The sequence below is a fragment of the Coffea arabica genome, chromosome 6e (assembly GCF_036785885.1).
Source record: "Coffea arabica cultivar ET-39 chromosome 6e, Coffea Arabica ET-39 HiFi, whole genome shotgun sequence".
In the NCBI taxonomy this organism is placed as follows: domain Eukaryota; kingdom Viridiplantae; phylum Streptophyta; class Magnoliopsida; order Gentianales; family Rubiaceae; genus Coffea; species Coffea arabica.
This window is the reverse complement of record NC_092321.1, coordinates 5408826-5425325: the sequence shown is the minus strand read 5'-3', so window position 1 is coordinate 5425325 and position 16500 is coordinate 5408826. Positions and strand designations below refer to the sequence as shown.

Here is a 16500-nt window from a genome sequence, read left to right as displayed (position 1 = left end):
AATTTCAAATTGTTAAAAATCCTTAATTTGTATATATTATATTTATGAATTTATATTCTTCACTATATTTCTTTTCTTTTAGTTTTCTAATACTAAACTCTTCCATTATCTAACACACGATTTTGAATCTTTCGTGAGTTTCATACAAATTATATTCCAATCAATATAATTCATACACTACCTTGCTACTCTCATTTCATAATGCAACTACATTTTTTCCCTATTTTTTATCTCAGGTACTCATTGGTGATATACCATCGCATATACAAACAAACAACATAGGAGTCATCAATTGCTATCATGCTAAAACTCGATGGATCTTTCAGCTAGAATGAATAGAAATAACAGAAGGTTGGCCAATATTTACACAAAAACACTTCTTACATGAAGGAAGTGTCATCTTGTTCACCCTGCTCAATGAAAACAATTATCATCTGCAACTCATCAGCAGAGACTTTATCCAACAATCATAATTAAACATGTCCACTACAGCTTCTTACACATAGCAATTATCTATTCCCTAAATTTTCTTTATTCTACTTCCACGTATATTTAACAATATAAAAATAAACACATCGAAATTATTTCAAATTATTAATTTATCTCAACTCTTAAAAAATGATTTACATTCCATTAATTTAAATAATATTTACATCCTGTTACTCTTAAAAAATTAAATACAAATCACAACAATATTACTATATCTATTTATAAATATATTAATCCAATATATTGTTCCTCTATTTATTATTCCAACCCTACTATCATATAAAACACTCTAAATATTAATTATTAAATAAATCTTACATTACTCTTAAACAGTCAATAATGGGCACCCCGCGAAACTCGCGGGGCACAATGCCTAGTAATTATATCAATATGGCATCAAATGGATGGACACAGCAATTATCGATCAGGGTGAAAGCTAGAATCATGCATAATGGAACCAAACACACTGCTACAAGACAAATAGAGTACCTATGCACATTTGATCCTGATATATATGGAACTGAAATGACTCGATAATGAAACGACCGTCACATTTGATCCTTCGGCACTTTTCAACAAAATTTTCCAACCACTATTATCCAAGTCTCCCTTTTTTTCACTTTCTCTGTAGAAAACTTTCATAAAAAAGGACGTCAACATAGCTGGCTTTACTAAAATTTTTATTATAAAAAGCATAAAGAGAATCAGAATTGCACGCACGCATGAAAAGCATCCAATTCCGCGTCTTAAGTCAGGTGATTTGGAATTTAATGTTTTAGTAGCCCGAAGTTAAAATATATTTCAGTCTCCAAAAAAGTCTAAAAAGGACATAGCATAAATTAAGGATCGTTATAGGGTGCTTCTGACTCAGAGCCAACTGTATCTGTTACTATTAAATATTTAAAACTAAGTACTGGTCTGGGGTGCCTGCCGATTATCTTCTTTCAAACAAGATAATAGCAGTAGCAGTAGCAGTAACCCCAAAAAAAAAAAAGGATACATTGTATTACTACCAAAGAACGAACTGCTCTTCTGATGCTATCTTCAGTTAATGACGCGCGCATGCGGATCGGTTCCAGACGAGTGCAAGTCGTCGCTAGTTGCCAGCCAATATGGCACCATGGGACTAAGGCCCGAATAGTCATTAAAAAAAAATAGTTCGGATCGATTTTGTATAAAATGCACAATATATAATTTTATATATACACGATGTAACTTATTGTCAATAACATGTAATTATAGAACAAAATTTTATGAATCTCACTCATGATGTGAAAAACGATATATAAAATATAATATAAATTTTACATTTTTTTTGGGGTCAAATTTTGACCCTCAACCTTTCGAAACGGTTCCTTCCTGCAACCATTCACGCCTCTCATCCGGCACGATGCGATAAACAGGAGCTTGGAAATTAAAAAAACGTACATAAAGCAGATTTTCTCAACCATATAAAAGAACAGACAGAATGAGCAAGTTTTCCCAGAAGGGTCCTACATATGGTATTAACATTTCGTACGGATATAGCATGCACAAACATTTCGTAAATACGATGTGTGAAATCAAACACACAAAAAATATATATATATATACAACAACAACTTACATCGACTTGTACAACTATAAATTGTTACAAAAGGAGAAGTATCGAAGATTTCTTGTATATTAGTACGTAATTGAGCAGAATAATGTGGATCTAACCAATTGTCAAAAGTGCGGAAAGCAAGCTTAGTTTAGACTAATTACTGTTTGTGTTTATGTTTTTGCTAAATCCACGACTTAATTAATGCATCAAATCAAATCTAAAAGGTTATGAGTTCAGTATGTATGAATAGGATCATAAATCATTGAATAAGAAAAGAAGATGTGATAATTGTAACAAGTTTTGTCAAGTTGCAATTGCACCCCACAAAGCGTCAACCCTCCCCTACGGCCTACGCACTTTAATATGATTATTTATTCAATGAGACCTATTTTCCCATAAAAGATTTGCCAATAGAAAGAGCCCACTGAATATCAGTTCCTTACCTACGTTTATAAGCAATACCAATTGGCGTTTGATGCAAATGTGTTGCACACGAAGTCAAGTCAATGGTTCACTTTCAAAGTCACTTGCATATTAAGTACTACTCAACAGATAATTAACCAAAACGGATCAATTAAGCGACCACTAATAATATGAGCCATAGTATCAAGACAATGAAAGAGAGCTTCCAGGGGTATTAGAATGAATTAAGACGTGGGTTACAATTTATATCTTATATATCCAAATCTGGGATCACAATTTCAAACTGGGTTAATGTTAAGAGTAAATTGGATCCATGACATGTTAAATTCAATTTTTGCATATTTGTCATTCATCCAAACGCTAACAGTATATACACTATCAGTGTAGGAAAAATTAATCATAATGTTAATTGTACAAGTATTTTATTTAATCATGAAGGGTGTGAACTGGAGAATGACGGAGAGAATTTAATTAATCCCTCTCTTTAATTAATTCAAACTTATATCACAATCATCTGAATGATGGCAAACTAAAATGGCTCTTATGTTTTGGTGGAAGAATACTAACATCTTCAATTCATCAGTCGTTCCTTTTTTCCTTTTTCCTTATATATATATCTATATGAATCGTTCTACTTTGACGAGTGATTTTAGCAGCAGGTATTGTGAATTTTTAGCGAGTGATTTTATTTTAGCCACAGGTATTGTGAATTTTTAACTTTTTTCGTAGAACGGAATTCAAGAATTCAAGAACCCGGATTCTAGAACAGGGACAACTAGAAAGTCTTAACTACTATATAGTAGTATCTTCTCAATCTATATCCATCAATGATTCTTAATTAGCTTAAACTTGAGTTATTAAAGAGGGGGGAAATGTATAAACTGAGTTGAACAGTGGACTTCCTTTCAACCAGAGAAGTGGTGGTTGGGGAGTTTGAGTAATGTTACCTCTCCATTTCAGATAAAGGCAGAAAGACATGAAACTTGCACAAGGTTAAAATTTAGAAGCGGAAAAAAAGGACCGTAAAAGGTGATAGGGACCATATATGGTGCTTTAATTTTCATCCACGAGAAGACTTCTCAGCAAAATCAGTACACCAAAAGCTACACGGTGATCATCTCAGTGAGATGGAGATATACAACAACTTGCAAGAAGTAGATATTTCTTTAGGCTTCAAAGTTAAAACTACTACTGGTGTTTAAAGATTTATTTGATTCTACTCTCTATAGGATTTTCTTATATTGCATGACTTAAGAAGCGCATTTTCACCATTTATGTGCGTTAGAACCACATCCATAGTTCCAGTTTGTGAAAATAATTGTGTCTTCAGAATTCATATTGGGCTATTTTGTAGCATAAAATTCTCTCCTTTGTTGTTTCTTTCCAAAATGCCCGCAGCTCTTCTAGTAAGAACGATAAATATGGTTCTTAAATACGGGTAAATAACAACTCTTTTTATTCGGCTACGGTACTAACTGATTGCTCTTTTTTTTTTTTTTTTTTTTTTTGGGAACTAGCTATTAATAATGCATCGCCAAGTTTCGATAGTCATTTCAAATCCCATTGATGTGAATGAAATATTGGCATGTACTAATTGCTTGATCTCGAAGGATGAGTGCTTGCAACTTCTATATATGCTATATCTTTTAGTTTTCCGTACGTGTATAAATAAAATTGCATACTTATGATCATCTAAAAGAGAAGAAAACACCATGGGAGGAAAGCCGCAAGTACGTAAAAAGAAAAAGAAAAAGAAAAAAAAAGCAACTATTGTATGTTTTTGAGATCTAACTTGAAAAAACACGTGTCATATAGATCGGAAATTTTTGTTTTGAAAACTAGAAAAGAGTTAACCAACAGCCTTTTGAGCTGTTAATCATCATCAAAAACTTAGGATTCAAATCTTATTTTTTATTAACGTGTCAGTATTTGTAACTTCTTCTAAAATACAAATGTTAGATCTGATGGTGAAGGATAAAGAGTTGTTGCCGCGTGTATAACGGTGCATTTATGTTTCAGTTACGCAGATGTAAAACAAAAATTCTGAATTGTAGAAAAAATGATAAAGAGTTATTGACGCGTGGTGGTGATAAATTTCTCTTGTAGTCTTTTTTTTTTAACCAAAAGATAACTCATGTTGTCATTTAATGCAACCAAAAAACAGAGACTGGATTAGTTGACAAACGAAGGGAAGGATAAAGAGCTTCGACATCCGTACATATCTTAAAGACTTGATGAAGTAACAAATTAAGAGATAATCCACAGCTAAAAAAACACAATTAAGTGTTTATCAATGATCAAGTGGAATCAGTTCATATTTTATTGCTTCTTATCATCGATAAAATGAACATCCCACCCAAAAAAAAAAAAAAAAAAAGAAGGATAAAAATGAGCAAGGTATCCTCATACCTCATACTAGCAAAATAAATAAATAAATAATCAAAACAAGTGGGAAAACCAAACCTAAAACAATCAATGCACTCGGCTGCTAATAAATGAGAAGCTGAATACAAGAAAATAAAGAAAAGGTCAAAAAATGACGTCACTTAATTGAGAATAAATAAGAAAAGAAATAGCACTACTAAGTAAGGATAAATATGAAATATCCACCCTTCTCTCTCCCTCTCAAAAGTCCCGTAAACTACTCAACCGCCATATCCTCTCGCTCTCTTCCTTGACCTTTTTTCATCTCACAATGCACCCAAGTCAACTGCCAGACTCCGACGCCGTTTCATCCCCAAAAATTCAGCCGTGTCCCTTAAATCCACTACAACATATTGCACTCGGGGTCCCACCAAAATCACCCACGGCATAAGTATAAGTGTATAACCCCGCCACCGCCAGGCGCCAGCCCATATAACAAAACGGATTACGTTTACAGAACCGCACGCTCGCACCAGACTCACAAAACTTTGGCATACCTTTGTCTAAGTACTAACCATACGAGCTGAGTGTGTGTGTATATATATATGTATATACACTTCCTAAAACAACACAGACATTATTAGTTTTACCACATCAAAATCACAGCTGTTGGTATTTATTGTCGTATTTCTCTATTTATCCACCTGGTAACAAATTATTTATGGATTTAGTTATCGAGTGCTTACGGAGAAAGAATGAATTCAGGGTGTTAATATTTTTGTTTTGTTTTCTGAGGACAATAATTATGAAGATGCGCAATCATATGTTATAACTTAGGTATATGAATCGAGTGTTTACTGACTTTTCATGAGGAAAATCTATTTATACTTAGTACCATATACTTATTAGCCACGGCAGGTAAGTGTATAGTTACGCCTCTTAATTACGTACAGGAGTTTCGGTGGTTAGCCATGGCAGACACAACCACCAGGGAGCTTTGTAGTTTCACCTGTAGAGTCATTTGTTGTTTTTTAGGTTTCAGTTTCACCACTCCTAAGTACGGAAGCGCACAACGTTCGTATAGTCGTCACTCGTTAGTTAGCTTATAACTGAGCTTAAGCTGTGGCTTTGGGGTTTGTTGATGCTAAGTCGTATTGACGCAATACCCCACCTCTTCCTTCGGCCTTCTCCCCCAGCCCCCACCTTCCTACCCCAGCAATTTTCTCCCCTCTCTTTTTTTGTGTTTATAAAGTCTATAAGTCCCCCCCACCCCCATGCTTTTCTCTCTCTACCCTTCGCTGTTTCTCAGCAAGCAAATACTAACGGCATATTCTTCTTTCTCTCTCTCCCTCTCTCTCCCTCTTTCTCTCCTTCGCATCCATTTACACACACACACACACTCTCTCACAGAACACACAGTAAACACATTGAATTGCAGTAACCATTCTTCCTGAATCTCTTCCATTTTTATCTCCCCATGTAGTCTCCTCAGATCTCATACCCCCTTTAGGCAAATTCCTAAACCCAAAAAAAAAAAGGGTCTGTATTTGCTTTTGGGTCTTATCTTTTAAGGAAAGAATTTGAGAATGGTGGTCAAGATGATGAGGTGGCGACCATGGCCACCCCTGCAGACGAGAAAATACGAGGTCAGATTGAAAGTACGGAGACTGGAGGGTTCTCTGGCGGTGATGGGGAACGGCAGCAACAATAATGATTGGGTGCATGCGTCTTCTGCAGATAAAGAAGGTGGTGGGGCCGCTCCACCGGGATTCACGGTGGAGATCAGGTGGAAGGGACCCAAGATCGCCCTCAGCACTTTCAGGAGGAGCACTGTTAAGAAGAACTGTACTAGAGAGGAGAGTGTCAAAACCCAGGAAGATGGTGAAAACGGTGGCTTCTTGGTGCTGTGGGACGAGGAGTTTCAGAGTGTTTGTACTCTTTCTGGGTACAAGGACAATGTGTTTCATCCCTGGGAGGTTGCCTTTGCTGTCTTCTCCAATGTGAGTTTTCCTTTTTCTTTTTCACTTAAAAATTTTCTTTTTCTCTTTCTCTCTCCGACTTTGTTGACTTGGGATCTTATTACTTTTTATCTTAATTCAACTAATTGATTCAGTATTTTGGCTTTTCTGGGCTTTATTTTCTGGTTAAGGAAATCTTGATGTGGTTGTGGGGTTTCTCATTTGGTTTTGGAACGCCGTTAAAGTTTGTTCCTTTTTTTGGGAGAAATTCTGTCAGCGTTATTGGATACATGGGGTTTATTTGTGGAGAATTAGGGTTTTCATGATTGTTTCTTTCCATTTCTTTCCTTTTTCCGTTTGATGTTCATTCTTGGATATCATTGCTCAGTTTGCATGACTAGTTTGGATTATAGAAGGTTATTGGAATAAAAAAGTTTTCCTCTTTTTTTGTTCTTTTTTTTTGTTGTTCCATGGAAGCGTATATTTTAGTTCATGCCTTGACTTGGGAAAACAGGTAAAGGAATGAATAATGAAAAGGAAAGAACTGCATGTGCACTCTAGTTTATTGGTGACTCACCATATCAGTTTTTCCTCTTCTTCCGCTCAGATATTCCTTTATTGGTTGTGAATAGATATGGGAATTTCAATCTGTCTCTGGAGGAAATGTCTACCATTTGCTTCCTTCTGTGTACTGAATTTGCTTTGATTCAAACCATGGGTATAATTCTTTGAGGAAATGCCAACCATATGAGTGTTGATTTTTTGTTTTTTGGGGTCAGCAATTAGACCACCAGAATGTTGGGAGATTTTGGAATGTGTTTTAGCGTTTGCATTTCTCCAACCAATTGTTTTCTGTGTGTGACATCGAAGAGTTGTTATTTATTCATTTATGGATGCTTTTGCCACTATTGATGTGATACTTGTTGATTCTTGAATGGAAGATAATTATTCTTCTGTAAGTCATTACATAGGTTTTTCGCTTGGCTATATATTTTGTTTTCCATCTGTTAAATGAGTTTGGCGGCTACTGTTATATGATTGGCTTTTATGTTTTTATATGCTTTTTTTGATGATAATGCAAGAGGCTTGGCATGTCTTGTGGTGGTCTTTTAGATGTATATATTCAGACATCTCTAATGAGATTGGTTGTTTTGCTACCCCGCGTAAGATTCAGAAAAAGTCATTTTGGATTTCGGGATGCCAATGTTAGATATAAGTTATTAAATTGTATTGTCGCTACTCGACGTTTTAGTTACTTCATCCGACAAAGTCAGAATGCCATTATTTTATCTTACCAGTTATCTTCTCTCATGCAATTATGTTAAAGCGGAGACGTTTTATTCTGTAAGGATGTCAGCACGTCATTTTTGCAAAAGAAATTATTTTTTTCATGCATCATGTATGTGCACTCAGTGGCAGTGGCATAGGAGAAAGTTTTTATCATTTTCTGATAAGTAAGATTCTCATATGATGCTTTATTGTTACCATTTTCTGTTACTTTCTCCTGTTCCAGGGTTTGAATCAAGGGGCAAAGAACAGGGGATCTCTTGTTGGTACAGCAGTCTTGAACCTTGCTGAATTTGCTAGCGTGACTGAAAAGGAAGTTGAAACCGATATTCCTTTGGTACTTTCTGGCTGTACATCTGAGCCTCGGCTCTCACTTCGTGTATGTATCATCTGTTGTGCAGCTTTTACCAGATGCCAAATTGAATATTTATCTTTATGCTGGTTCGATTTACATTTGTTATTGATATCCGATTTTATCTCTTATCTGATACAGATATTGTTTAGCTTATTGGAGCTGAGAGGTGCACAAGATTCAGTAGAGTCAGCACAGAGGACAAGTTTTCCTGTTCAGTCTCCACTACAGTCTGGAGATAGTCCCTTACCAGAGAAAGATGAGCTTTCTGCTCTTAAAGCTGGTCTCAGAAAGGTCAAAATTTTCACAGAGTACGTGTCCACCCGGAGAGCTAAAAAGGCTTGCCGTGAGGAAGAAGGAAGTGAAGGCAGGTGCTCGGCCAAGAGTGAGGATGGCGATTATGCTTACCCATTTGACACAGATTCACTGGAAGAATTTGATGAAAGAGAATCAGATGATGGCAAGGAAAACGCTACTGTTAGGAAGTCATTTAGTTACGGAACATTAGCTTATGCTAACTTTGCAGGTGGGTCGTTTTACTCCAATTCTAGGAGCAACAGTGTTGATGAGGATTGGGTTTACTATAGCAACCGCAAATCTGATGTTGGCTGCCCACCTGTTGATAATCCAATTACTTCTGTTTCTGAGGCATCTGTCTTGCAGAATACGAAACGTAGTATATTACCTTGGAAAAAGAGGAAGCTGAGCTTCAGATCTCCTAAAACCAAAGGCGAGCCATTGCTGAAGAAGGGAAATGGAGAAGAAGGCGGAGATGATATCGACTTTGATCGCCGGCAGCTCAGCTCAGACGAATCTTTCTCTTTCTGGGTAAGAAAGTTATGATTAAATAGTTTGTTGTGGAAAGTATATTTTTCATTTTTCTTGCTAGAGCTTTGAATCCACAGATACTTGTCCTGCCTTCTGTATGCAGTGTCTCAGACTCCATTAATATTTTGGCATTTTAATGATTGCTTGAACGTTTTATAAAGTTAGAACCTTCCTTGACTGTCCTTGATGAAGTTTTTGGCGTACATTTCCATTACAAATATAGTTTTTTAGTTGACACACGCTCTGATTTTCAAATCATGTTCATTTTGAGGACAATGGCACAAGTCCATCAAGTTTAGTATTTCTTTTGTGGTGAGAATTCACCATTCAATCGCTTCATTATAGCTCCTTCCTTATTCATCCTTCTTTTGTATTTTAATGAGTTTTTCATTTTCAAATTTTAAGTCATGTTTATGCCAATTTTGGCAGTGGCGGAAGACAGATGAAGACTCAAGTGCACATCGCTCATCTGTATCTGAGTTTGGAGATGACAATTTTGCTGTTGGTAATTGGGAACAGAAAGGAATTATGAGCCGAGATGGACATCTGAAGCTCCATACCCAGGTGTTCTTTGCTTCTATTGACCAGCGAAGTGAGCGGGCAGCTGGAGAGAGTGCATGCACTGCCCTTGTTGCTGTAATTGCTGATTGGTTGCAAAATAATCGTGATCATATGCCGATTAAATCACAGTTTGATAGTTTAATCAGGGAAGGATCTCTAGAATGGAGGAACCTTTGTGACAATGAGATTTACAGAGAGCGATTTCCTGACAAGCACTTTGATCTTGAGACTATCCTCCATGCTAAAATTGGTTCTCTTTCTGTAATTCCTGGAAAGTCATTTATTGGATTTTTTCATCCAGATGGGATGGATGAGGGAAGATTTGATTTTCTTCATGGTGCCATGTCATTTGACAATATCTGGGATGAAATCAGCCGTGTTGCTTTAGAATGTCCAGGTGACAGTGAACCTCAGGTCTACATTGTCAGTTGGAATGACCATTTCTTTGTGCTTAAGGTTGAAGCTGAAGCTTACTACATCATCGACACCCTAGGAGAGAGACTCTATGAAGGATGTAACCAGGCTTACATACTGAAGTTTGACAGGAACACAACCATCTACAAGTTGCCAAATACTGCTCAATCATCCCAAGAAAAATCTGTTGGTGATCTGCCAGTTGTTGCAGCAGCAGAACCAAAGAATGCGGATTCCCAGCAGGTAAGCTCAAAAGAAGGTTCGTCAGAAGATTCTGAACCAATGAAGAGTGAAGAGGAGGAAGAACTGGTCATATGTCGAGGCAAAGAGTCGTGCAAGGAGTACATAAAGAGCTTCTTGGCTGCTATTCCTATTAGGGAACTGCAGGCAGATATCAAGAAAGGTTTGATAAAATCAACGCCCCTACATCATCGATTACAGATTGAATTTCACTTCACTGACCTACAGTTACCAGCCCCTGTAAGTCCACCAGTAGAAGAAGTCGCTTCAATTGTGCAACAAGTAATTGAAGTTGCCTAAAAGACGTTTGCTGCATAGTGACTTCAATGTAAATGCATAGACAAGCATGTTAGTCCTAACTTTGCCTTTTTCTTTTCCCTTAGTCTTGAGGTGAATGGGTTAAAAGAGTGCCCATTTGATCTTTTTTTTTTGGTTGCGCTTGTAACTGTGAGTATAGTATGTTGCGATGCTGTTTTCCAGCTGATGCGTCCGGGTCGTTCTGGTCTCTCTGTAGTCTGTCTTTAATCTTACCTTCTCTCAAAGGGATACTTTTGTAAATGACTTTGTTTAATTTCGACTTTGTTTAATTTCTGCAAGTGTTCTATAATGTTGCCAACTTATTATTATCTTATTTCCTTCTTCTCCATGGTTATTTTATTGGGATCATTAATAATAGGATTAGATGCCGAGACCCCGCAATCAATGGGTAGGCGTACTTCCTAATCTTAGCTGAGCTGGTGGCGGTGTCATCCGATTTTTCATTTGTTTTTGACTCGAGGATTATTTTCTGGCTGGATCGTGGGGGCAGCGAATATAGATGGCCCGGAAGAAGAAGAAGAAGAAGAAGAAGAGAATCCGACCGGCGGATTGCATGTTCGTGTGATGGTGACATTTTTTTTTGCTAATTTGGTCTTCCGAAAGATTCTCTGGGCTCAGCAACCAAGCAACGATTCTGCCCAAGAACTATCGTGGCTGTTTACAGCAATCTTGTTTCAGAGCCACTAACTCGTGGCTGTTTACAGCAATCTTGTTTCAGAGCCACTAACTTGGGTCCAAATGAGGTTATCTCTCGGCATGCATGCAATGGATACTCGATACAATTCCGCACCCACCGGTCAGAACTAACACCGCTTGCTTAGCATATTCTTCTGTAGCCTGTAGGTCCAGATCAAAAACAGTAAACTATGTAGTGGTTGTTGACACGAAATTGTCTGATATGATTAGCAGCACTTGATATAGTCGCAAATCGTTACCAGAATATCCTAAACTTCGGCACAGAATATGTCGACTGATTCAAGCATAATACAGAATACGAATAGGAGTGTTCTAATTGCAGATATTAAATCCAGCCTCATCAAAAGCTGAATCACGAGCCAAATTCACTATCCTACTATAATTGGCATTTCGTGACGAGTAAAGAGAAGAAAGAAGAACCAAATAGTTCTCACGAATTATGGAGGTTCTTCAACTTTTTGAGACCAATTGGAGGATGCTTCGAAAGCATTCTCCCTTTTTTTTTTAGCAAAAAGTGAGCCGAGATCAATCAATCGAGATCTTTGATGATTTGATGCAGTAAGCTTTCAAGCTTTGCTTCCAAAGCCCCTACTTTCTGGTGCAACTCTTTTTGACCGAGTGCTTTAGACGCGCTATTAAATGATACTCATCATTAGACCTGGCAATTATGCCCAAAACCCAACAATCCACCCACTAATTTGAGAGGTCGGGTTAAGTAATTTGGGTGTTGGGTCAATTTTGGATTGGATAATAAAAATTCAAATATATTTTGGACGGTTTGAGTATTTCTGTTGGACACTCATTACCCAACTTAAATTTAAAAAATAAAGGGAATTTCGCCATTTTCGTCCCTAAACTTTTACACTAAAACCAATTTCGTCCTTTATGATTTTTTTTAGCCAATTTAGTCCTTCGACTATTTTGAAGTCTCTAATGTAGGACTTTTGCGGCGGCGACACCATATTTTACATATTCCGTACAACCGGTGATGGGTATATCTGTCTTTTTAAATTAAATTCTTCAATTTAGACGGACTTTGACCATAGTTCTTCTTCTTCGATGAATTTCACTGAAAATTGCATCTGAATTTATTAGAAACTTGCCCAAACTCTCTCTCACACACTCAAATCAAAGAAACAAAATCCATGAGAAAAACATAGAAAACCAAGAACCAAAAGGAAAATTGAAACAAAATTTGAAGGAGAAATCTCTCTCATACACATTTTTAAATATACTCACCGGTAAACTCATTTTGTTTGGTTCTGATTCTTCGATCCTCCATTCATGGTTGCTAGCAAAAACACCACCAATTGTCACTACCGACCCACTTTCATCCGTCAACTCTCTCATGACTAGTCATCATTCATTTTTCACCTTGAGTTTCATATGGACTCATAAGAGTCTCTCCAAAATCCTTGCAGAATCTTAGTTGTAGAGTTGTATACTCCATTTTCTTCCCAAGAAAAGAAGAAAAGAACCAAAAACAGAAAACCAACAAAAGCATTAAGGGAATCCGAGGAGCAAGGGGAGCTCGCTGCCGCCATCACCATTGCCGGAGTTGCTATCTTCTTGCTAGAACCACCACTACTTACAGATCATCATGAAGAAAGTACTGTGCAGTTTCCATAATCCTTTTTTTGTTTTAATCTCTAGGTTGAGATGATTTTTTTGGCTGTTGAAATTGCTATCTTCTTCCCGTATGCTTTGTTTTGTAGATGAATGAAATTGAACAATGATACTTGCTGCAATTTTGTTGTTTCTTTTTCACCTTTTCTGCCTGAACGAAGCTTGACAAGATATTTGTCGACTTAGCCATAGTCAAATTTCATACGAAATATTCAATTTTTGTGACGACCTTAATCTGTTTGACAAAATGCCCAAACGAAATGAGTTTGTAAGTAGACTTGAGAGTATGTTTGAGAGCCATTTCTCCTTTAAGACGTGCGGCGTGCCTCAACCCGATTCCCACCGCTATACCAAAATAATCAAGCACCCTTTGTTAAAAGATGAGACCGCCCCTAGTTTCCGGTTCCTCCGATTGTTTTTCATTTTGCCATAGTAACCCCTCTGGGCTCTGAGAACTGAGACCATCCAGCCAACCACGTATATATATATATATATACACACACACACACACTTGTCCTCCCACATTCATTCACCGGTCACCACCCATTCCAAAGGAAAGGCCGAGACCTGCTCCTCAAGGCAAAAAAAATTCCCTTCCTTATCGAACCCACCAAAAAAAAAAAGAAAGAGCAAAGGTAAATATAATAATAGCTCCACGGATTGGAATTCCATCTTTTCTCCCCAACTTTCTGGAACTTTCTCATTTTTTCCTTCCGCTACTTTTTACTTGCACCTACAACCGACATCTTAGATGTCGCCGTCCTCGTCTCACCGTCGAAAAAACATGAACTACTAAGATCGGAGCATTGGACACGTGTAAGCCACTCAGCAATGACGTCGGTTGTCTCCCCACCAATGGCGCTGTTACCATCCATCAATCTCCCATTCCTTTCAACTCTGCTGACTCCACTCTCGGACGCCACCTTGCTCGCCGTCTCGTCCAGGTCGGCGTAAATGATGTCTTCTGCTTGAGAGTATGTTTGCTTCACTTTCTTTATGGTTCTTGATTTTTTGTTTTTTTATTGTGAAATTTATTTCATGATTTGAGTGTGTTAGAGAGTTTGTGCGAATTTCTGGTGAATGGGATGAGATTTCTATTGGAGAAGAAGAACTATGGTCAAAGTCCGTCTAAATTGAAGAATTTAATTTAAAAAGACAGATATACCCATCACCGATTGTATGGAATATGTAAAATATGGTGTCGCCGCGCAAAAGTCCTACATTAGAGAAAAAAAATCATAAAGGACGAAATTGGTTTTAGTGTAAAAGTTTAGGGACGAAAATGGCGAAATTCCCAAAAATAAATAAAGAAATTAAATTCAAGAAATACGACTCTTGTTTCCAACGACTTCAACGATAACTTTTGTTCTTCTGCCCGAATAAATCACCACCACCTCCTCCTTTGCCACCTCTACTCTTGAGCAAATTCACATCTTTCCTTCAATTTATATTTAACCACGCTTGGTGTTTAATATATTGCTCCGGTGGGCCATTGTTTTTCAAAGTCTCTTATCGATGACATAACTAGTTTGAGATTTCAGAAAATCATGCCACTAACAAATATATTGTTTTAGAAAATCATGGAAAATATCGGCCACCACCGCCAAAAAGCATATCAGAAATGCAATTGCAATATAGAAACCTATCCAGATCAGCGGCTGAGCATATTGTGCTAGATCTTGTAAACTCCGTTGGCATGCTTCATATTGTTTTTGGACTACTTCACAAATTATGCTTTCATTAAAACTTTTCAAACGAATTGAATAGTGATATTTGAACTAATTGATTGAGAATTGTATCTCTCTCATCAAAATTTCAGTTTAATTTAGGCGTGATTGGATCTTTTATGGAACTAAAAATAGTTTAAACAGTTAATACATGTGTATTTGTGAAAGTATATTGGTGTGTATTTTAGCGTATAAAAATAATGTATTTCTAAAGAATTTAAAAAGTGAGTGTGTGTTTGTATCTGTGAAAGTATCTTAGTGTGTGAAAATGTGTGTGAAATTTTTTTTTTCTATATAAAAATGTATTTGAGATAATTTATGTATCAACATCTATTAATTAATATATTGGGTCATATTTGGGTCATGGGTTTGAAATGACGCAATATGACCCAACCTAAAATTAACGCAATCTAAAATTGGACGGGTTGAGTATAACTCATTTAACTGAAAATTCAATATCAACCCGCCCAAAACACGCCCAACCCGTCCAATTGTCAGGTATACTCATCATCATCATCATTTCTCCAAAGAATCTACCTATTATATAAGAAAAAAGCCAAGTTACTATAACACCCCATCTTTTTGACACATGTATTGCACATATTTTTGACAAGTGGATTATTGGTCATTTTAGCTAAACTTTTCCTTCCCTTTTTTGATTCAATTGGGCCAAAATAATTAAAATATTTTTTCTCTGAGCCAAGTTACTATAGCACCCCATCTTTTTTACACATGTATTGCACATATTTTTAACAAGCGGATTCTTGGTCATTTTAGCTAAACTTTTCCTTCCCTTTTTTGATTCAATTGGGCCAAAATAATTAAAATATTTTTTCTCCTTCAGAAAATCAACTGTGTCGCTTCTTCTTCTTCTTGCGACAAGTGCTTTTATTTTTTATTTTTTAAAACTAATCTAACTAAAATTGTCGCCATGTTCTTTTTTTTTTCGTCGAGATGATTAGCTACTTAACAAAGAGAAATTTTTTTTTTATCCCATTTTACATTTTCTTTTCTTCCTTTTTTTTCTTCATGTCTAATCTCTCATATTTGCTCTATTCTTAGATCATAATGTTATAGTCAACTGGCATTTGTTTGTTAAATTTATAGGATGATGCTATTATTTGGTATTTTTCATGGATAAAATGTGAAATATTAAAATATGTAAAAAGATCTTAGAATTCATTTTATACCAATGATCATTTTCTATGAAGAATAGAACAATAATTCTTTCTTGTCTTTTCTCCTCCCACGATTTGATTTCTTACTTCACATTTTTTTTCTTTTTCTTTGTTTTTTGGTTACATTTTGTAATTATCTACAATTTTGTGTATTTTTAAAGAGAAAAAATATATCATGTGATGCTTCCACCAAGATAAATCTAGCTAGGCATTCTTCTACCTATGTGTTCTATAAGATTTTGTATATGTTTAAACTAACGTTAATTTTTGTTTGTTTTTTAATTATTCAGGTTCTGTAGTATCAATTGGGTTGGCATATAAAAATTGTAGTTGGTGGTAGAAGTCACAATTAAAAATTGTTAGAAAATTCAATTTTGATTAGGAAGATGTTTTTGCAATAAAAAAAAATGGTTCAATTCTAATTTGTATATGTAGATCTGGAAACATAGCAATT

At 36.2% G+C, this 16500-nt stretch overlaps 1 protein-coding gene across 1 annotated transcript; it reads left to right on the top strand.

Annotated features, from left to right (window-relative positions):
- The first annotated feature begins 6100 nt into the window (after window positions 1-6100).
- On the top strand, window positions 6101-11097 carry LOC140009386 (uncharacterized). Its single transcript, XM_072054697.1, has 4 exons — window positions 6101-6861; window positions 8333-8485; window positions 8600-9286; window positions 9716-11097. The coding sequence occupies exons 1-4, from the start codon at window positions 6448-6450 to the stop codon at window positions 10799-10801; spliced, it is 2340 nt and encodes a 779-aa protein (XP_071910798.1). The 5' UTR covers window positions 6101-6447; the 3' UTR covers window positions 10802-11097.
- The last annotated feature ends 5403 nt before the right edge of the window (window positions 11098-16500 follow it).